Consider the following 23,679-nt stretch of genomic DNA (forward strand, 5'->3'; position numbering starts at 1 on the left):
CTATATAATTAAATTATACAACAAACTGCAAATGATAGTCATCTAGCTATTGAACTTCATGCAGTTTGTATTACATTAATAATAAACTTCTTTTATATTATTTGGATTATTTTACATCTTTTGTGTTATTTCCTTTTTAATATTTAAGTAATCTGACACCATAACTATGTAGTGCTTTTAATATGATGAAATTAGTTTAACACTACTTTGATCCCAGATATGTTCCATAAGGTTGTATGTTCCCCACACTTTGGTTTATTAAGACGACATGTAATCCGCTGTTATATTTTACACTGAACACTTGTTAAAAAAATCAAAACTGTGACAATGACCAGTAAACCTTCGTAAATTACTACAATTATTATAATATTATGAGTTGATGTCCTGTTTGTTACTAATATGAACTGCACTTAAGTTAATAATTTAGCTATAAGCGCATTGGTATCCTGTATTTCAGCTAAATTTATAATAATATTAAGATCATAAATTCATAATAATATTAAGATCATATGCAAATTACAAATTCAATTTTAATGCCAACTAGCAATCATCATCTCAAGTGGCTTATTGAACTTAAGAGGCTGTGTTTTCTATTCACAATGATACTGGCCACTCATGTTTACATGATGTGTATAACAAATATTGTATTACTTGTCTGCTGTACTGGTCATCAACTGTAATGCTATCTTCATATATCATGGTGTAATAACGTACTCACAATGATCTCTGCTATGAAACAACACAAATACAGACTGAATGTGACAGTGATTAAGTTTTAATGATGTAATGGCTCAGGTATAATGACACCTCACTGCATGTAAACTTATTCCATTCGATAATTTTGACTTCTGTAAATATGAGTCTTTCATTTTCACTGCTTCTTCCTTAACCAACTTCCAACTTCCAATTTTATGACCTTCGTTCTAATTGATGGAAAACAAATGACATGTCAGATTATTCCAACTGTATATTCTGTATTAATGTTGTCATTCAAAAATCTTTTATGACAATGCGTTAAGCTATTATGATAATTACACTAATCAAGACTGTTTTTGTGGTACGTGTTCTGTAAAAATTTTCTTACATCTCATTGGACACTGTTGTAATTTTACATGCAGTTTCTGCACTTTTGGTTCCTGTATGCTGCTGGACTTTGCTATATTCTTATACGTAACTTTAAGTTTTAGATCTGAACATTGTTTGTATGCAGCTGAAACTAGTAATCACAATAAAAATTGTTTGCAATCTCGACTTTGAGGACTTCTAATCCTTAATATACAAAAAAATGACAATTACAGTTTTGTTAATGGTGGGTGTGGTAACATTAGTAAGTGCCCTCTCTGAAAACTACCTAGAACTGGTAGTTCAGAACCCCACTCATGATGGAAATATATTGGATGTAATACCAACAAAGAGATGTGACCTTTTGGAGGATGTCCTCATCAAAACTGGTATCAGTGGCCATTATGTGGTTGTAGCAAATGATTACCAAAGTATAAAGGGTAACTAAAACAAGCAGGAAGTTATACATATTCAGTAAACTAGATGAAAACTCAATGAGGAACTTCAAACTTCCAGCACAGGGCAGAAGCATATAGAGGAACTATGGTCCAAGTTTAAAAGGATTGTTGAACATGCTCAGTAGAAAAGTTCATAGTAGGAGGGAACCTCCATGTTATATAGTCACTGTAAAGAAACTAGAGAAACAGAAACTACTGCATAATAACTGTAAAACAAAGCACTGGGCTATAGATAAAGAGATGCTGAATAAAACGAGTTTTGCTGTCAACAGAGCAATGTGTGAAGCCTTCAGTGAGTACCATACGAGAATGTTGTCAAATGATCTTCCACAGAACTCAAAGACAGTTTGGTCATATGTTAGGGCATTAGTGGTACCAAAGTTAGTGTCCAGTCCATAGTGAATGAGACAGGAACTGAAAATGAGGATAGCAAAGCGAAAGTTGAAATTCTTAATTCTATTTTCAATTGCTCCTTTACAAAGGAAAACCCAAGAGAATTTCCCAAATTTAATCCTCATACCGCTGAAAAATGAATGAAATAAGTATTGGTGTCAGTGGTGTCAGGCGAAATCGTTAAAACTGAACAAAGCTGCAGGGCCTGATAGGACCCCATCAGATTCTATACCAAAATTGCAGCTGAGTTAGACCCTCTTCTAACTATAATCTTTTGTAGGTCCCTCAAACAAAAAGCCATGCCCAGTAGTTGGAAGAAAGCACAGGTTACACCCATCTACATGAAGGGTAGTAGAAATGATCCAGAAAACTGCCATCCAGCATCCTTGACATTGATTTGCTGTAGGATCTTAGAGAATATTCTGAGCCCAAAGATAAGGAGATATCTTGAACAGAATGACCTCCTCCATGCCAACCAGCATCGATTCTGAAAACACTGATCATGTGAAACACTACTCACACTTTTCTCACATGATGTACTGAAAATTTGGATCAAGGCAGTCAGGTAGATAACTAATTCTTGATTTCCAACAAGCATTTGAATTAGTACCACACATACACTTACAGTAAAAAATACAGGCATATGGGGTATAAAATGAAATTTGTGACTGGACTGACTTTTTGGTATGGAGGTCGCAGCACATTATTGTGGATGGAGAGTCATTGTCAGATGTAAAAGTAACTTTGGGTGTGCCACAGTTAAGTGTGTTGGGACCCTTGCTGTTCATGTTATATATTAATGACCTTGTGGGCAATGTTAATACTAACCTCAGATTTTTTGCAGATGATGCAGTTATCTATAACAAAGTGCTGTTTGAAAGAAGCTGCACAAATATTTAGTCAGAGCTAGATAAAATTTATAGTGGTGCAGAGATTGGCAACTTGCTTTAAATGTGCAGAAATGTAAGCACTTAAAAAAACGAAAACAAAAAAGCCGTAGTACCTTATGAATATCAATGAGTTACAGTTGAAATCGACCAACTCATACAAATACCTGGGTATGACACATTGTAGGGACATGAAGTGGAATAAATGGAATGATCACATAGGCTCAGTCATGGGTAAAGCAGGTGGTGGACTTCAGTTTATAGGTCGAATACTGGGGAAGTGCAGTCACTCTACAAAGAAGATTGCTTACAAATCACTCATGTACCCCATTCTAAAATATTACTCAAGTGTATGGGACCCATACCAAGTACGACTAACAGGTGATATTGAACATAAACAGAGAAGGGCAGCATGAATGGTCACAGGTTTCTTTGACCCAAGGGAGAATGTCACAGAGATGCTGAAGAAACTGAACTGGCAGACTCTTGAAGATAGACATAAACTATATCGAGAAAATCTACTAACGGAGTTTCAAGAACCAGCTTTACATGATGATACTAGGAATATACTACAACCCCCTACATTTTGCTCACAGAGGGATCATGAGGACAAAATTAGAATAATTACAGTTTGCACAAAGGAATTAAAACAATCATTTTTCCTGTTCTTCATATGTGCATGGAATGGGAAGAAATCCTAATAACTGCCATGCACTCACAGTGGTTTGCAGAATACAGATGTAGCTGTAGATGTAGATCTTTTATCTCTAACATTGACAATGTCAACAAACATGATCCGAAAAATTATCTGTTAGATAAGCATTCTTATAGTGTCAAAGATCACCTGAAATGATATGTAAATAATGCTGAAAATTATGCTAATAATTAACTGTTATATTTAAGAAGAATTTTGTGACATGTTTAATAGAATAGTAAAATACGATGTACAAACATGTAGCATAGTAAAGCAAATCTACTTAAACAGTGGGAAGTGCAGGATGGAGTAACAAAAATATTATGAAAAGCACAGATTGCTAATCACTGTATAGAAGAGATGTTGAGTCAAGACAGCCACAATGAAAAGATCTTCCTCCAAAATAGAAGACACACACATGCAAACAAGCACAACTCACACACACTCAAGACCACTGCCTCCAGCCAGGGACAGTGGTCATGTGTCTGTGAGTTGGGCTTCTGTGGATGTGTGTGTTTTCCATTTCAGAAGAAGCTTAAATGTACAGCAGTCGTTACGATGTGCCTGTCTGCGACTCAATATATCCTCTACATGGCAAGTAGCAATCTATCCTTTTCATAATATGTCATGTATCCATGTACATGTCTGTACAGACTTATATTTATGTATTATGTACATTATTGTGCTGACAACATCCATACAATTCACAACGTCTTGATGTATAAATAAACACAAAAATATCCAAGATGAAAGCAACATTTAAGTCTATGGTCAGAGACTTCTTTCCACAATATGTTTAAATTGCCTTGAAATGTTGTTATAAGACAACAATATTGGTCAAAAAATTATCACATCTATAAAAAGTCTGTGCTATTGAAAAAGAGGGTTATAAAAATGGATCAGATTTTTTTAAAAATATCTCTCCCAAATGTGTAACTGGTTGTATGAAAAATCTTATGAAGAAGCCAATTTTCTTACCACAAATTTCTTCCTTAAAGCATTTCTCTGAGCACAGTAATCGTTGTATTTGTAACGTGGTATTAACACATTCATTTCCTTCAACAAATAGAAGGCCAGTGCTGCTGGCGAGTACTTTGAAATACCAAATATTGACTTCAGTATTTCCACAAATAGATTATGGCTCTCCTGAAATGTAAAGAATAGATATAAAATATAAACTGTGAAGTTAACCTAGAACTTAATTGTAGTTCTTTGTTAAACACAGCACTTTGATATCTTAATATTTGTCATTATGGCTAAATAATCTATGAAGCAACGAGAATGAGATTCAAAATTTCAAAACCAGTCATGTGAATGAAAATATTACAACAGTGAATGTGGTGAGTTCATTCAGTACCTTCCAAAAAATTTAATGCTTTAACCAATTAATACTGCAAATGTATTTTCAAGTTGTAGCAAATAAAGCAAAGTAACAGTCTCAAATAACTGGTCTATACTTTTATTGAAAGTGTTCTGCGTATTAATGTTTGTAATGTCAGATACCTCTGAAGGTAGAGATCTGTGGGTCCAAATGAAACAGTATACATATAATGCTGATATTTTCAAGTGGTACATTTACTGTCAACTTATTTATTTTATGTGTGGAAGTGATATATTAACTGTCATCAGTGAAACATAAATTGTGTTTCATCAGAAGGGAAACAGAAAGTTAGTTTAACTGTTTTGTTAAGCAAACACATCTTCTGGTGCTTCTTGCTTTCTTATATGAAAATGATATTGCCATGATGTGTGGTGCATGCAGTGTGTGTAGGATTTAGCATCACTGGTTGGCATGCTGTGGGCCATCAGTTCAAAACAGATCACAAGCAATTATTTGTTACTATGTTTGTAATGTTTGTATATTCTGGATTATTCAGTGTCAGCATTCTGGAATATCTTATGTGTATAAGCAGCTGCACTCTCTGTCCACGAGGTCAGCTTTGTTCTGGTTGTTGACTGGTGTCAGTAATTAATTTGCTTTGAGTGCTAAATATTGTATTTCACTGAAGACCCTCCTTTCAGTTTTGGACTTGAGTGTGGTTCAGGTGTGAAATTGTTTGGTGGATTTAGTGAGTACTTCAGAATTCTACATCATCAAAGCTACAATTAGGCAATGTGAAAACTGCCAACTAAATGGACAGAAACTAGAATACAAAAATGTGATATTGTAGTGCCTGTGTTACTCAGAAATATGACACAATGTTCCTTCAGACATGCATGCACATGGTTGATGATGTATGGAAGTTTGGGTTTGGCCATAAAGTCATGCTCAGATAGCCTAATGGTAAGGTGGCCACTCATGATAAATGGGAAATATGGGTTCAAATCTCAGTCCAGCACAAATTTTCATTGTTGTCACTCCATTATACAGCTGATGGTTGTCCACATTTGCAACTGCAATTACATTTCATGTATAGAATACAAGTAGTATACCATTACCAAGCTCTGTATATTCAGGAGGCAGGTAGATTCCAAAATAATAGTAAGTCAGCTGCACATCCGGCATCAATCAATATTTTCTAGAGGCACTGATCAGGACCCAATGAAATAGCTGACAGGATTTGACTGGGGTGCCAAATACCACAAGTGGAATGACATGTGTTTGGCAAATGTGTACTTTTACTTGGCTGATGCAGCCCAACAGTGATTCAAGAAACAATGAAGAGAAGCTTAATAGCTGGGACAAATTCCAGCCTGAACTGAAGAAAACATTTGGCAAGATCTGGCAGCAAGTCTGATTAGCAGAAGAACATTTGAAGGACACAGCCTGATGTCATTGGGGAATGACACAGTCATACACACGTTTCGGCCCTAAGCAACATCGTGAATCCTAACATGACAGAAGTCGACAAAATCTCACACTTGATGAATGGAGTCACTGAAGACATAACTAAGCTCTTCTGGTACAGGATTTCACCACAACAGAGGAATCTATCAAGTAGCACCAGTGAATTAATTAAATGCAATTAAAAAGTCTTGGGCAAAGGAAATATGATTGACTCTAAATGTGGTCCCTATGGCAGTTAGAGATGACCACCACGAATCCACCTCTCTCCAACATCAGATAGTATGAGAACAGATACAACAGTGTATGGCATCTAGAAATATCAGACCAAGTAAGCAAGAGACAGCAGCCTTGAATGTCAAGCCGGTATGTCAGCAGATAATAGAAAATGTTGAGGAGGAGGTGTATCAGTCATTAGCACCAATCTCTGCCACCAGCTGAACGTACTGAGAATAATGGACCAGCCAACTGACACTAATGCTGCAGCCATCAATGACAACCCAGCACCCAATCAATGCAGATCTAACCAAGTAGAATGCCCCACAGAAGAATAGACATTTGGAGGACAGAGGGCAACACACTGCTGTGTTTCCACTGTTGATACATGGGACAAATTGTGTGCTGCTGCAGAGATAGAAGTCTAGTTTTCAACAGCCATACATCAATCAACACATCAGTTCTATTCACATCAGTCAGCTGCAGATGACTGTAGTAGACCTGTGGGATAAAACCCCTTGCAGTAGCCAGGACGAGGTCACTCCCCAACATGTCTTTGCCATTCTCCCTCACCATACAGTGGTACCAGCTACTTGCCTAGCTGCCAACTTCATGAAAACCAAGCAAAGCTGATCAGCTGTGGAGGAGAGACCATAAAAGATGCTTATCCTCCCTGGATGAAAGTCACTAAGATATCAAAAAATCTCATTGACATCATCATTGACAGCCAACCTCTCTGGGTGTTAAGTCAACTCAGGGGCTTCCTTTTCTGTAATGTCAGATGCTTATCATCATCAGCGAAAAATGACTATGTTCCATGATATGAAACTGATTGGCTGAAAGCCACAAATGGGAAATACATCCAACTGACAGGAACACATATTGCATGAGTAGATATCAATGACAGAAAATGGGCCTTTGAATGTGTCATTTTAACCGAATGTTACTCAGTCTCACAAAAGAAATCTATATGCCAGTGATGATCATAAGCATTATGCATGCTTAAGGAGAATTTTGGATCACTAATTGTCATAAGCAGCCACAACTCATCTCTAAAGATATGTGCGAAGGGACAGCCAAACTAGTCCAGGAAGGGTAGCTCAGTGTCATTGTCAAAGAATCATGCTTCACTATCACTGCAGAAAATGTGGGTGAGGAAGCTATTATCAAACTGCCAATAGGATCTGGCCTGACCGAGGAACAACACTGGCAAGTGGTGGCCATTCTGTTTCAATTTTTGGATGCTTTCACATCTGGAATGAAGAAAGACAGACTGAGTGTCCCATGATAAAACACACTGTCAACATTGGGATCATCTACAAATTAGTCAGTGCTCATTTAATTTGTCACTGGATGAACAATGGGTGATTGAGGAGGAAGTAGAGAAGATCCTGCAAGATGATATTATTGAACTTTTTGGAGCATCTTTCATCCTCTCCTCTGGTACTTATGAAGAATAAGGATGGCACATGGTGTTTCTGTGTTGACTACTGACAACTGAATTAAAGCACAAATAAAACTGTAAATACACTTTTTGAGTTTGCCACTGGATTGCATTGTGTAAATCCCACAATATTTCACTGACACAACTGATGAGAACACACATCACAAACTCAACTGAATGATATGCAAACAAACTAGTGGTGGGGATGGGACCCCCAGTAATCAGTGAATAATATACAACACCTTAGTCAGTGGCACCAAAAATGTGGGAGATTTGAATGTGTGTTGCAGTATTTTGCATGTAGTGAGGAAGTGACACATTTCTGGACATTAGTTACTATGCTAAACTTATCTGTTTTGGTTGATGAGTTGAGTAGTTGGCCAGGAAAGTACAGTAAAGTGTGTTTTATCTGAAAGCTCAGCAACAGTTTGAAAGGTCTCTGTTGGATTCCTTTCATATTAATTTCTTAAATCTGTTGTCATCTACGGCATAAATTCCTCTTCTAAATTTACTGTGGTGTTTCTGACTATCTGGGAGGAGACTGAGTAGTGGAACGTGTTACTTTTACACATAAACAAGAACGATCTGTCACACTACTACACTTTAAAACACAGTTTATATGTAATTCATGTCACACAGTCTCATACGGAACCTACATCCGCTTTCTTTTATATACTGTATATGATAAGATACTGTCATCTGCCTTCCCTTCTGTGTGAGAGGATGAATGAGCAAATGTATTTCTAGTTGCATGCTTGAGGGTAGCAGACAAGTCTGTCTGCTAGAGAACAGTAGGACCAACGTCGGAACAGGTAGCTACGCTTTCTAAAAGCAAAGAGGTTTCTACCCTTAGTATGGTCCTGTCCGTCCCTTGTCATTTGGTATAGGAAGCTGCTCCTCTGGCCACTTCTGTTTGTATTTGTGAGCCACCCTCAGGAAGGGACCAGGTCAGTCTGTCCGTGGTGAGCGTCTGAAGTGGTAAGATCTCCAGCTAAGCGCGTCTCTGCTAAGTCTGTAGGACAATGGATTTCTTGAGTTCAGCCTAACTGAAAATTTAATCACCTTTATTTCAGGTTTAGCTCTAAAATATCTAATGTTATCTTAAATTGCAACGCAGTGTATTTCGAGTGTGAAGTTCAGAACATCTTCCAGTAGTTGCTTTGTCACTACTTTGTGAGTAAAGTGGAACCATGTGTTGATCAGTAACTCTAAGATCATCAATCTTAAATGCGAACGTGCGTGAGATTATAACGTCTCGTCTTGACAATATTCTTCAATATAGCAACTTTTCTTTATGTTCAACCCACATGGGGTGTACTTTGTGAGACCAGTACCTCGTGCTTATACAATTGTTTGACCCATCAGGTTAATAGTAAGACGATAGTAACCAGTTCGAGGTTTTTCTTTAGTAAATTGCGTTTCGATGTAATTTATTTTTAATTAGCAAAATTATTGTGGAGTTACACTCTTTGTGTAAACCAAGTTGACCACGTGAAGCATGTGGTGTATGCATCAAAGTAGCCCTCAGCTATTCTTTTCGGGAAGATTTCACAGAGAGTTAGTATGAATTTAGTATACCAGTGTGTGGTAATTTCATGACGGACAGGATTGCGCTACGAACGTAACTTCTTTGGGTGAAAATTGAATCGGTTGGTTGTGGTTAATTTCCTCTTGCATATGTTTCAAAGTTCTTTGTGTGTTATTTTATGAATGCAGTGTTGTATGCAGTCTCCCAATCTTGGCACCATATTTGATGTGTTCTATAAGATTACAAACTCACATTTTCACAATCCTAAATAAGGCACCAGTTTAGTATGAATCAAGTTTAATATGCTGATTATAATTAATGTTAGTCTGGTTGGGAATTTGGTAAGCTAGACTGGATACCTGGTGAAACAGTTGCTCAGTAATGCAAGGTTAACTTCCCCAGACAGCTCACAGGTTTTAACCCACTTTTATGGTCGTGAATAGCTTCACCGCTTGCAGAACAAATTAAAGCAACAACATTACAAGTTTCATTCTTGTTTATGTGCATTTCAACTTCTCAGTGCCAAGCTACACAGTGAGTAGTTAGCTTTCCTCTTTCAAATTAGAAGGTAGATGGAGGCAAGTTTGCTGATGACGAAATTGCGTGACCTTCTGGAGACTGATGCCACATGCTTTAACAGTCCATGCAGGATAACATGATAGTTTGAAAATTATATATTTTTATTTAGTACTAAACTTTGTGAACATTACTGGTGTTCCGTTAATATCACAGAATACTGTCACATAATATTGTTAACAATGCAGTGCAACTTAGTTTAGCAAGGAATCTTAAATAAAGGTTTAAACTGATACCTAAGACTTCACTGGTCACATAGGAAAAATACACTAATATTAAAAGTAATGATGTTACAGAGAAACTGTAACATCTCAAATAAAAAATGTAAATGAGAAGGAAGAAATAGATGATTACTTCAGAGGTGGACTAAATTACTCAGTTAACAAAACAAATAGATATTTTAGGTGAGGAGGTGGTCTTTTAAAATTTATGTTACATTTGTTTTATTTACCAATAATTTACCTTTGGATTTTCTTCATTTTGCAATAAATTTGGTATTCCTGGCATTCCAAAGAAAACAGCTGCACTCATTTCTACAGAGTCTGACATTTCTTCAATATTCCCCTACAATAAAGGAAAATGTTGCTACATTTTTTCATGAAATCATTAGATAATATGATAACACACTATACATGGGGTGATAAACAACAAAAATGTCATTTATAAAACCATGAAGAAACACATGTGCATAATACAATATTAGAATAGTACAGAAAAGTACCTCAACATGAAACTACAGTAAAAAAGTATAGAAACAAAAACATGAATGAAATATAGCAAATTAGCTAGTTTTGAGAACCAGGGGGAATTTTGAAGAAATAAAACTGTACAGAGATTACATGCATAAACATCTCAGGCCATTGGGTTGAAAGAGGCACACTTGAACAATTTGAGGGGGAAAATAAAAAATGAAATTCAACAGATAAAATTAAAAAACCTAAAAATTTAGAAATGGCAGATAAGTCAGTTGCCAAAACTAAATCAGCATGAAGAATGAAACTGCTTGGGTTCTGTGCACCTTTAAAATGGAAGTGTCCTACATAAGACTTAGAAAAGAAATCACCATTTAATCTGTTCTGTGAGGAAGAATCAGATTGTTCAAATGCATTACAAAGTTGTACAATTTAATGTAATTGGATAGCTAAAAAATCTACTCACCAAATAGTGGCAGGAGAACACACATATAAAAACTGTTTTACAAGTGCAAGGTTTTGGAGCCAGTGGCTCCTCTCCTTCTTCTGGCAGAAGGGTTGAAGGGGAAGGAAGAGGGGTGAAGGAAAAGGACTAGAGAGGCTGTAAAAAAGGTTTAGGAGTTCAGGAAAGCCACTCAGAACCTCAGGTCAGGGGAGACTTACTGGACAGGATGAGAAGGAAAGACTAATTGTTCAGGACTGCACCAGCTGAGATTAGAAAATGTGAGAGCTTAAAGGTGGAAGACAGAGCACTATTAAGACAGAAATTACTGCTAAAATACTGTGCATGGATTAATAAGAGTGAAAAGCTAAGTGCATTGTATATAATAGATGTAGAAGGGGGATGGCGAAAAATAGATGGAGCAGAAAATGAAAGATATAGAGAATTAAAACAGAATGAAGAAAGAAGAAGTTACTGTGAAGAAATGCTGAGACAAAAGAAATTAACATAAATTAAGGCCAGGTGTGTGGAAAGAACCAAGGACATGCTGTAGCACTAGTTCCCACCTGCGGAGATCTGAGAAACTGTTGTCTGGGGGAAGAATCCCAGAGGGTGCTTGTGGTGAAACAGGCACCGAGGTCATGACTGTCATGTTGTAGAGCATGCTCTGCAAGACTAATGCATGCTCTGTAACATGAAACTGTGTGTTATTGGGATACACCCCCCCTGCCTAACCCATTCATCCTAAATGATAACTTGGTGGTAGTCATGCTGATGCAAAGGGCCAGTGTTTACATAACAGTTGGTATATGACATGTCATTTCACAGGAGATAGTATATGTTTTGCCAGTTACATGGCTGGTATAGGTGGGGAAGGTGGGTGTGTAGGTTAAGTTTTGCTGCAGGGATGGTCACAGAGGTAGGTGCTGTAGGGTAGGGAGATGGATGCAGAAGGAGCATAGGGTTTGACAAGGATACTGTGGAGATTGGGAGGGCAACGAAAAGCTACTCTAGGTGTGGTGGGCAAAACCTCAGATAGAACGGATCTCTTTTTAGGGTATGATTTTCGAAAGTGATGGCCTTGTCAAAGTAGCTGATTAATACATTCAAGACTATGATAATACTGTGTGACAAGTAATGTGCCCTGAAGCTGGTTTTTGGAGGGATCAGCAGTACTTGAATTGGATGTGATGGCCTCGGAAATCTGCTTTTGAACTAGGCTGGTGGGATAATTACATCTAGTGAAGGCTGAGGTGAGAATGATGGTGTACTGGTGTAAAGAGTCTGCATCTGAACAAATATATTTGCCCTGAATGCCAAGACTGTATGGGAGGGAACATTTGACATGGAAAAGATGGCAACTGTCAAAATGTAAGTACTGTTGTATGTTAGTAGGTGTAATGTGGACACAAGTGTGTAACTGGCCTTTGGTAAGGATGAGATCAACGTCAAGGAAAGTGGCATGGGGTTGAGAATAGGACCACATCAAATATCATTGAGAGAAGTTATTTAGAGGTTCCAGAAATTTTAACAGGTCAGCCTCACTGTGTGTCCATATGACAAAGATGACAACCAAACCAGGGGCTGAAGGCTGATGGATCACAGGAAACCCCCTCCAAGTGACCCTTGAAAAGGTTGACACAGGAAAAAGCCTCCTGGTTCCCATGGCTGTGCCCCTGATATATTTGTCAAAAATTGATTATTAAAGTTGTTTAATTGTTCTACATAATACCCCTCACAACTGAAGCATGTTTACTAACGCTTAAAAAATGCCTGGATTACCACAGTAAGGAATTTGCTAGGAAATCCACATAACTGTTTGTATGCTGCATAGTATACCTGTTCATCAGAATGAACTGTCACCCAGTGTTTCTTTTGAGTGATCTAGATATATGGATATCACTTGAGAAAATGTCTGTTAAATGTGATGGAATATAGTAACTTCAGGTCTGGGATTGTCACAACTGTTGCATGAGCCATGTAGTGTCATGTTGCAACAGAAACTTTGCACACATCAGTCCATGTCTGTTTGATTTTATTCTTGATAAAAGATAAATTTTTAAATCTGAGTATGATGCCTCTGTGATAGCAATTCATTGCAACATGTAATGTCTTTTTATCTCTAACACGAGTCATCTTAACCTTCCTTGTTAATGATTGGTCTTAGAACTTCAACACCTAAATTTTCTGGTTGGTAGTAGAGGACCAGTATGTTATACTTTCAAGGAAGGGATTACCTATAAGAGCTGATCGCCTGCACCAACCTGTTGCTGTTGAGGAGTCAGGTACTAGGCAGCTGCTTTATGAACACACAGTGAAATAGGACATCATGCACTTTGTGATGTTTAAAAGCATGACTACTACATGGTGACCATTAAAACTGCAGCACTAACAAGGATAGCAAATAACAAAAATTTACTTGTATATTTAGTTGAATGGAGAGAAAACCTGTTTAAATTTGTAGGTGATCTGGGATATAGAGAGAGGGATATTTAGTTCACAGAGCTGCCACATCTGGCAGAAACAACAATTCAGCAATGAGTTGAACTGAACTTGGGTGAAAGATATAAATATGTCAGATCTTGCTGATTAAAGTCTATGGAAGAGTTCATCAATAATAATGGCATGGCACCATATATTTGTAATGGGACCCAGCTGAAGAAAAGATGTAGTGCAACTCCTGTGCCCTGCATTGTCATTGAGGACACCGCTGTTGGCATGCCAAGCTCTGCTGCCATGTACAGGGAAGCCAAACAGTGGTTACTGTGCTGACAGTCCATGGTCTCCATACTTCATCATATTGTCGATGTAGATATGTGTCTTACTGCAAACAAGCCCATTTTCTGACTCAAGGTGTGGGTGCCAATGATTGTAAATCCTATAAATCTATCCTCTTGAGTGCTATTTGTGTGGGGTCACTGAGGCACTGCATGGCAGTGAGCGTAAGCCCCCTATGTCCATTGATTCCATATTCACATTATAGCTGTGGGGTTGTGAGCAACATGAGCAGTAGTATCACAGAATGGTAAAACAATGTCTCATTAGGTGACGATCCTAACATTGTCGGATTCTGAAACATATTTTCACAAACAACTGACATTCAAATGTGATTTTTGAATGTGAAACCTTTGTGTATTCTTTCTTTATATACAGGATGTAGATGGTGTTATTCCTATCCGCATAGTGCAGTTGTGTTGAAACACTAGTCATTTGCATATCCAAGCATGTTGCACACTTCGTAACAGTTTGAGGTTTGTTGCATACTGCCTTAATGGCATTTTGGTTGTAATACCCAATAGTGTCTTTGCAGATGTTGCAATGTCAATCACCAGTTTTCCATCATAGTGGATGTTATGGCTAGTGTTTTCTAGAGTCATGATGCAATATGATATCGTACCAGTTACAAACTTTAGACCCCATTTGTAGATTTGATGTTGTAAGAAATATGCTTTCATTGTGCTGAACCTTTATAATGCACAAATTAAATAGCAGAAGGCTATTCATTCCTGGTGGAATCTGTTAACTGAGCAGTGCTCTATACACCATTCCTGTATTGGTGTTCGTGTTGGATTTCCATGATACTGTACTGACACCTTTTCAGCATTCAGCACACTGTCACATGCTTAGGACATTACAGGCTACTGGCACCTTTCTCATTTTTTATTTGATATTTATGATTTTCATTTGATTTGATATTGTTTGTCAAAACTTCTCCAATTTCCTCATCACTCGACCTGTGAGTTGTGGTTCTGTCTTCATCCAGGTTTTATTGTACAAGAATGGGATTTAATAAATTAATGGAAATTACTTGCATGAAACTTACTTTGTTCCCAATCCTCATATTAGTCATACTGTCTAAATTTATTTACTTTTTTTGTAGTATCAATCAAAAGATAGGAAAGAATAAGGAAATCATATAAAGATTATTACAGAGTTATATTATATTCAAAATAACAAGCAAAATCAGCTTATTAATGTGAGGGAGAAACAATAATGGAGATGACCCTATCTTTACATTCTTTGTATTACAGTAATCATGTTAAATGAACCTCACTGAGAGAAGTCTCTGGAATTTGGGAAGAAATCAAAGCCATATATTTTAATTAAGTGTTATACTCTGAAATAACTTAAGTTTATGAAAATTCACAGTATTATAACGCTTATATTGTACCTTAAAACATTTTAAGAGTTTATAAGAGGACAATTTCTGATGGAGTAGAAAGAGTTATGCTATAAAAAGTTCTCTGAGTCAGTCTTAAATTCAGTTCATCATCTTCAAGTCATTTAAAAGTATCTGGTACACTGGCATACCTGACTCCTTTCTGCAGCAACATTGAAGCTCAAGAAGTTGTTTTTGAACTTAGTATTATATGCATGCAGTTTACATTAATTTGGGCAACACAAAATCAACAACTAAAGACATTAATGAATGGATGCAAAACAGTTCTCAAAATAACAATTTTTTGCAAGAGGCATCTGCTCGATGTTCTAGAACGAAAGCCAGTTAAAATTCTTATAACACATGAGTGAATTCTGGGAATGTTAACCAGTTAAATCAGTTCTACAAATCTTTTACATGCTTTTTCCCTGATGACTGAAAAAATGGTGAAGAAATTAATGTAAAAAAACTTAAACATTAACTGGAAATTGCATATGAGTTGTTAACCTCCTTTCTTACAGATGGAAGGTATGCGACTCTAACTTTTCTTTTTCTTTTCTTTTTTTTTTTTTTTAAAAAAAAGATGGTTAATGAAAGGAAAGGTTCTTTGACATCTTTGACGTGCATGAAACGTAATGGCTCTTTCTTCTACAAGAATAAACTATAGAGAAAACACCAGAGAGTAAGATCTATAAAATTTATTAAGAAAATAAATAAAAGGAAAGGATAATATTCAAATAAAATTTACCACTAAAAATTAACATTGATCAACATTACACAAGCTTTCCGTCATAATTTCAGCAATGGTTTGTATCAAAAATGCAGATAAAAATAAGACAGTGACACCAGAATTATTGGTATCCAAGATGACCCCAGCAACATAATCTGAAAATGAAAGCAGATACTACACTATTTCTTATATTTCTAAGAAGACAGTTTTCTGAAACTTACCTTCTGAACAGGTATGTCAAATTTCTTGTGCAAAAAATTAACAGCTTTTTGTAATACTTTTCTGATCTCATTGTCTAAATGTAATATAACATATGAGAATCCTGCCTCTTCCATATAAATGACTCTTAAATCCTTCATGTTAACCTAAAAAGGAGAGGATATTTTACCTCATACACTTAATATACAAAAATATGTAATAACAAATGTTTCATTTCATTAGAAAATAAAATGTTGCATACTTCCTCATCTAGTCTAAGACCAGATGCTTTCTCACCAGCCATTACTTTTAACACTGGTTTCAAATCTTCAGAATAACGTGTAAGTGGCCCCACAGTTAGGTAGTGCTTGAACTCATCACTAGTAGCACTTGGATAATGTCCTTCAATTGATATATACCCTGAAAAATAAAACAGCAGATACCATTCTAAAGCTGCTTCTGCATGTCTGTATCAAATAATCATTTTCATGCATCACATCTTACAAATTACCTGGAGTAGGTTTGTGGCCAAAAATTCCATTGTACATAGCAGGTATGCGGATAGAGCCAGCAATATCAGAAGCAACACCTATAACAGATGCTCCAGCTCCTAACAGAGCAGCCTGTGAGAATATTATAAAAATATCAGATATTTTATTTCACTGATAGTCACCTAAAATCACTACTTATGGAAAAAGTAAGTTCATTGAATACCTGAAGTACTAGAGATATCACAATGAAGTTTGCTGAATAGTGATAGAAAACACACTTTGTCAAAAATGTTGTATATTTATTCATCACAACTTCAAGGCAATCTTCCTGAACTTTAATGGATTTCTCCATTCACTTTTTAGTCTTTTAAGCATTTGCAAAATTGTTCTTTTGCTATCCCCAACAATTCCTCTGACATTGATTTCTAAACAGCTTCTAGAATCAAGATATGGTGACTTTTCAGACAAACTACATTTTTTATATACATGAAAAAAGTGTGCACATGCACACCAGCGCAGGCATGCGTGCGTGCCCACGCGCGCCCACCCACCCACCCACACACACACACACACACACATACACACATACACACACACACACACACACACACACACACACACACACACACAGTACTATATCCAGTATGTAGGGGCAGCTGAGAACAGCAGTGCCTGTTCTGGCTGCAAACTGTTACTCAGTAATGTCCGTGTAAGCTGGTGCTTTGTTTTGGTGAAGCATCCATTACTTGACTTGTTGCAGATTGGGTCTCTTTCATGTAAACATTTCTTTACCTCCTAATTGTAATTAGAAGAGACCAACTGACCTCCAAGAAACCATTCTTGAAACACAATTCCTTTCCCACACAGATGAAAAGATGATTATATGCCTTGTAGCTGGATGCCCTGTTCATTCACCCATCCCATACTGAGCTTGTCTCCTGCCTGAATTTCCTGTCACTTGAAGAACTAACTTCAAACAACAGTTTCCATATGGAGGTTTCATCATTTGAAGAATCTTCAAAAATGTGACCACTTTCCTTTGCCAATAAATAAATTTAAAAAAATTCCAGGTACAAAAAGAGAACTGCTTTCACTATTATGTTCACTAAAAATCAGACAGTAATTCAAAGATATTTTGGAGACTGAACAAGCACAGAGTTATCGCATTCAACATGATGCTATTGTACCCACAATACAATCAGTCCAGAAACTCTATTGTCATACCTCATATGCCTGAAAGCTATGTACTTGTTAACATACTCAAAAAAGAGTGACTAAAACGTAGATAGAATAAGGGAAAGGCAACCACTCACATATAGCAGACCACTACAACAGTGGCTGCCCTTCCCTTATTTTACATATTTTTCATCCACGAATTTCCATTATTGTTATGACTAAAACTTAAGCCTGTATAATAATGTATTTTTCAGTAAATGTCTGAAGATGGCCTTGTAAGCTGAAAACCAGCTTACAATAAAAGTAATATTGTAGAACAAAAGCAAACTGGTGCTTTTCATTTATTTTATTTTATCCATAATGGTTAGGTAACACCACAGCTGTATTTGTAAATTATACTGTAGAAAATACCGTAACAGCTACAAGTTTTTTAGAAATGATTTTATTGTACCATTACTAGTTTCAGGCCTGAACCCAATGTCAGACAGCAGCACTGATTTTTTGGCAAGTTTTACATTTGTGTCCTAAAATAAAGTTTTCATGATTACATAGTTTACAAAAGATGTTAAATGGTATGTACTTCATGAAAAGTACTCCTTTACATATCTTAAGATGGATACAAATGTATTTGCCATCTTCTATTTAGTTTAGCTCATGGACCAGCATGCATACAGAAAGAGAAACCTCTCTCCTACAACATGTAATAGAGAGCTTTCATGGAGTAAGTATAATTTATAGAGCTTATATACAATGTAAAAAAACCTTTTGTAAACAATGCAATCACAAAAACTCTGTTATATTGTAGGTGACAAATATTAAACTTGCCAAGAAATCAACACTACCACCTGATGATGGGCTCACACCCGAGACTAGTAATGGTACAATAAAATCATTTCTGAAAAGCTTGTGGCTGACTGCAATATTTCCTACAGTCTAATAATTTCCTTGGCTATGTACTTGCTTACTGTAAAAAGATATTTCCCACTGACAATATAATAACTGTTTTCTTAAGAAACTACAGCAGCAATTGCAACACATTATACAAGGCACTGGTGCTATCATGTAATTTATTCTTTGTTATGATCTTTCCAACGAGTAGAGGCCAAGTGCTAAAGAATAATATTGAACTGACAGTTGTTCATTGTTCAAAAATTGGTGGTGTTGTTGTCTGCAGCAATACTTTCTTGCTGTATTTATTGCATATCAGGCCGCATACATTCTCTCATAAAAGAGATCTTTCAAGAATATGGAATGGTTTGAATTATAAATTAGTGTTATAAGCTCTTTAAGAATGTTACACTACTTACTATTGGCACTAGTTGTAAGGTGATAACCAAGAGTGTTTACTCTTTTTGTTCCCATAACACAAAGAAGTTCTATACATAAAGAAACAAATAAAGAAAGAAAGAAGCAGCTAGTAGCATAAAGTTTTTTTGATATAAAGGCCCAATCAAGTTAAACTCTGTACTCCATCTTTTGAGAATCTTTACCACTTTTCTCATCGTCAGGAGATAAATATCTGACTCCCTATATGTTCCTTGTAATTCTCCACAAAAGGGTGGCATAAATATTTTAAACTGCAGCCAATCAGTTATTGACTGGCTCCTCTCACAGTCTATAAAGATACAGAGGCTACTACAAGTATCACTGTGATAGTTTATATTGGTACCTGTCTAGTGACTCACCTATTTAGCTACAACTGAGTGGATTTTCATTCAAAAATTAATTAATTTTTTATTTGCACTCCATGTTCCATAGCTCTCATGATTAGAGAGAATTCACTGGAAAGTGGAACAGCACATATGCAGCTATGATAAGTCCTTATTTTAGGCTGCAATAATAATTATCATTAAAGGTGCACATCTATCATTATTTATTTATGCCACATACCATAAATTGTTCCTATTTTAAATGTGAAAAGGCAGCCAGTTAGTGCATTAAATAATTAAGAAAAGCTGCTCTTATGGAGTGGAGGGGAACCTGCTCTCCTGTTATACTACTCATTACTCTCATTATGCAGATTCAAAGAAGTAGCAGAGACCTGTTGGCGCCAGGAAGAGAGTGAATGAATCACATTTTGACTTTAGGACACATGTGGATGTTTGCATTTCATACTATTACTTCTGTATGGAGCAAAGAAAATAAAGAATCTATTCAGAAAACAGTGAGCAGTAAGAACATTGCATGAAATACATAACCACACATATTACAGTGTTTTTTTCCTTTCTTTTTTTCCAGTAGCTTGGAATAATTACAGAACAAGACAAAATAATTTCCATGTATATCCTGGCTTTTTATCTAGTTCTTAGAGCTGGGTGTATTCTGGTGCAAAGGCTTCCAATGAGCTCCCACTGAACATAAAACAAGAAACTGGAAATTCTATTAAATTCAAAACAAAATGGAAAGTATGCCTTACTAACCACTTTCTCTACATATTATCTGGTAATCTACAGTCAAGGATTGAATATACCTGTTAAATTCATGACAAGTAGTAACACCTCTAGTCCTCTGTTGTTGCTGATCCAACTTTACGCGATTCTTCAATAAAAGTTAACGTAGTCGTACATATAAGGGGTGTTCAAAAAGTCTCTCCACACTGTCATATGATTGTTAGCTGCATGTGCCGTATACCGCAATGAATATACCGAAATGAAACTCAGTGAAATACAAGTTATTAATTGACTGAATATTCATTTTTACTTACAAATTTTCACATTAAATGTTGAAAGTGTTCCCCCCTGTTGTTGAATACACAATTCAATTCATCTAATTAAGTTTCGAAACACAAGCTCTACCATTTCTTCTGTAACAGAAGCAGTGAAAGTAGATATTGCAGTTTTCAATTCATCGATGGATTTTCGACGGTTTTTATAGACAGTTGCTTTCGCTGCACCCCAGAAGAAAAAGTCAGGTAGTGTTAGGTCAGTTGATGTTGGAGACCAAAGCCCCTGTGAAATTACGCAATCACCAAAACATCAGCTAGCACTGACATTGAAACACGAGTTGTGTGTGTGGGTGCACCATCTTGTTGAAAATAATCGTTCAGTATTTCACTTGACACAAGTTCTCCTATGAATGGGTACAGAATATCACTGCAGTATCGTTGTGCATTTATTGTTTCATTGAAAAACCCAAGCAGGTGAACAATCATACAGCACAGCGGAGAGACTTTTTGAACACCCTGTTTTAAGTCAGCTCTAGGATACAATCAGCAATAGTTTAATACATATGGGGAAGCAATGGTTTTTTTTTATAAGTTATGCCTCTGATGTTAACAGAGGAGAACCTTGCTTAACAAGCACCTTCCATAATGCACAATTTGCATAACAAGCAAAACAAATTGTAAAAAAGTGCTCACTTAACGAACAATGTTCTGCATAACAAGTGATGACAATTTAGTGTGACATCACTAGCCGTTCATATGCAAATGAGGAAACATTCAACAATGTGGACACCTTTCAATGTTGGCAGCAGCATATGAACAATGTCTTTAGTATGTCCTGCAATGTGGGTTTAGCACTCTTTCTGCTACCATCTTGGTGCTGCTTGTGATCACACATTTTTCTAAACTTGTGTTCACACAGTGTGTTTTTTGTGTGCAAATTTTAATACCCTTCGTAGAAATGTCCCCAAAGATAAAGCTGCAAGAAGATGACCATGAAAGAAAGAAAATGACCCCAGAAATAAAACATAAAATCATTGAAAAACAAAAACATAATATGAGCATTGCTGATTTAGCATGCACATACAATCGATCTACATCTACTATCTGCAAGACCAAGGACAAGATTAAGCAGAGAGATGCTTCAAAGGGAGTAACAAGAGTATCTAAACAATGGTTTCATATCCTGAACAATGTAAATTATTTGTGAGAAGGTGTGAATGATTTTTGCTGACCTTGTTAAGAAGATGTCAGGATCATCAGTGGCCGAAGAATTGTTTTAGGGATGCCATGGGTGGTTCAAGAAGTTTAAGAGAAGAACCGTCATCCACAGCATTGTGAGGCAAGGCGAAGCAGCCAGCTCTGACACAAAGGCAGCAGAGAACTTCATCAGCAACTTCAAATGCTCATAGATTTTGAGGGTTATCTACCACAATAGGTTTTTAATTATGATGAGATGAGTCTATTCTGGAAAAAGATGCCCCAAAGCGTACATTTATAATAGCAGAGGAGACTACATTGCCTGGTCACAAGCCAATGAAAGACCATCTCACACTGCTACTCTGTGCCAATGCAAGTGTGCAAGTGGTGATTTGAAAATTAAACCACCGTTTGTTTACCAATCAGAAACTCCAGGAGCCTTCACAAAGTGTAAAGCCCAGAAGAGCAAGTTAAATGTGATGTGGAAGTCCAACAACAAAGCTTGGGTGACACTTGATTTTTTTCATGACTGGATCAACGAAGTATTTGGTCCTTCAGTGAAAAAATATTTTGCTTGAGCTGAATCTGCCACTCCATGTCATGCTTGTTATGGACAACACTCCTGCCCATTCTCCATGCCCACAGGAAAACCTCCTTGAAAAATTTCAGTTCATCAAGTTCCAATTTTTGTCTCCCAACACCACTCTGTTACTCTAGTCCAGGGCATCCCGATCTTTTCAGCTGGCGGACCCCTTCTTCAGTCGAAAATCCATGGCGGACCCCCTAGTCAGTCAACAGCAAAGTAACTTCAAATTTCAGGGCGAAACCCATGGGAACTGAAAGCTTCTTAATGCAGGTGCCATGTTCCCAATGACACCCCCCCCCCCCCCCCCCCCGAAGTATCAATAGTCTTTGGTTTAGAGATGAATGAAAACAACTTGAAATTAACGATCCAATTTGAATTCCCACTGTATACTGACACTTACTAGTGGATTTACTCTCTTTGTTCAACACGCTATAGCCTGTTTAAAATTACTTGGTAATTGAAATTTCAGATGATGGAGCTTTCTTCCTCCAAGAGCAATCAACGTCACATCCAAACTGTTCGCTGTTGACAAGCTGCCGCTTATGGTCTGTTCACTTCGACTGTTTGGCTACTGTTGTGTAAGGAGCATGCATATTTCGTAACAGTCGTGTGTGTGTGTGTGGTTTTTCGTGAAATCCGAAGAAAAATGTTCAAATGTATGTAAAGTCTTCCTTTGGTCATCCTCCCTCCTCATTCATTTCAACTGGAAACTTCCCTTGTTGTGAAGGCGATGGAGAAACTGCAGTCTTCTTCAATGATCCTGACTTCAGCCACCGATCCATGTTAGAAGTAATAAACTGGTCAAAAATTGACTTGTGTAACAGGTAGTGCACTGACAAGGCAAGTTTAACATATAATGATGCCTGGAGCTGCTTACGTGCCAGCGAGAGATCTGATTGGTCGACAAAGCTCGCTCCGCGCATGCGTAAAAGGTTTCTGCGCATCTAGTGCTCTGAGCCAGCGCACAAACGGCCCCCGTATTGTTGCTAAACAGTCGATCAGAGAAGCCGCATTCTCCGGCACTAAACTGTGTATACGTTCTCACTGAGGAACCGCAAAGGCTGCTTGGGGATACAACCTGAAGTAAAAGTACACATGTTTTTCACACGAAAAAGAAAAAGTGATGAATTTGATTTTCACATTTTTATTCAATAATTTTACTCATTATTTTACCTGATTTGGTGAAAGGTGGCCGTGGACCCCCTAGAAAGAGCCGGCGGACCCCTAAGGGGCCCGCGGACCACAGGTTAGGAAGCCCTGCTCTAGTCTATGGACACACAGACTAGTTCTAACTTTAAGA

The 23,679-nt window shown here is 37.0% G+C and overlaps 1 protein-coding gene across 1 annotated transcript in view; it reads right to left on the reverse strand.

The window, feature by feature from the left end:
• LOC126260415 (fatty-acid amide hydrolase 2-like) overlaps positions 1-23,679 on the reverse strand; it is a 405,764-nt gene that overhangs the window by 30,555 nt on the left and 351,530 nt on the right. The window contains exons 6-10 of the mRNA XM_049957744.1: positions 16,776-16,887; positions 16,527-16,684; positions 16,288-16,431; positions 10,506-10,607; positions 4,473-4,640 (exon numbers count right to left, since the gene is read on the reverse strand). Coding sequence (XP_049813701.1) covers positions 4,473-4,640; positions 10,506-10,607; positions 16,288-16,431; positions 16,527-16,684; positions 16,776-16,887 — 684 coding nt within the window. The remainder of the gene's footprint in view (positions 1-4,472; positions 4,641-10,505; positions 10,608-16,287; positions 16,432-16,526; positions 16,685-16,775; positions 16,888-23,679) is intronic.

Source organism: Schistocerca nitens, chromosome 5 (genome assembly GCF_023898315.1).
Source record: "Schistocerca nitens isolate TAMUIC-IGC-003100 chromosome 5, iqSchNite1.1, whole genome shotgun sequence".
NCBI lineage: Eukaryota > Metazoa > Arthropoda > Insecta > Orthoptera > Acrididae > Schistocerca > Schistocerca nitens.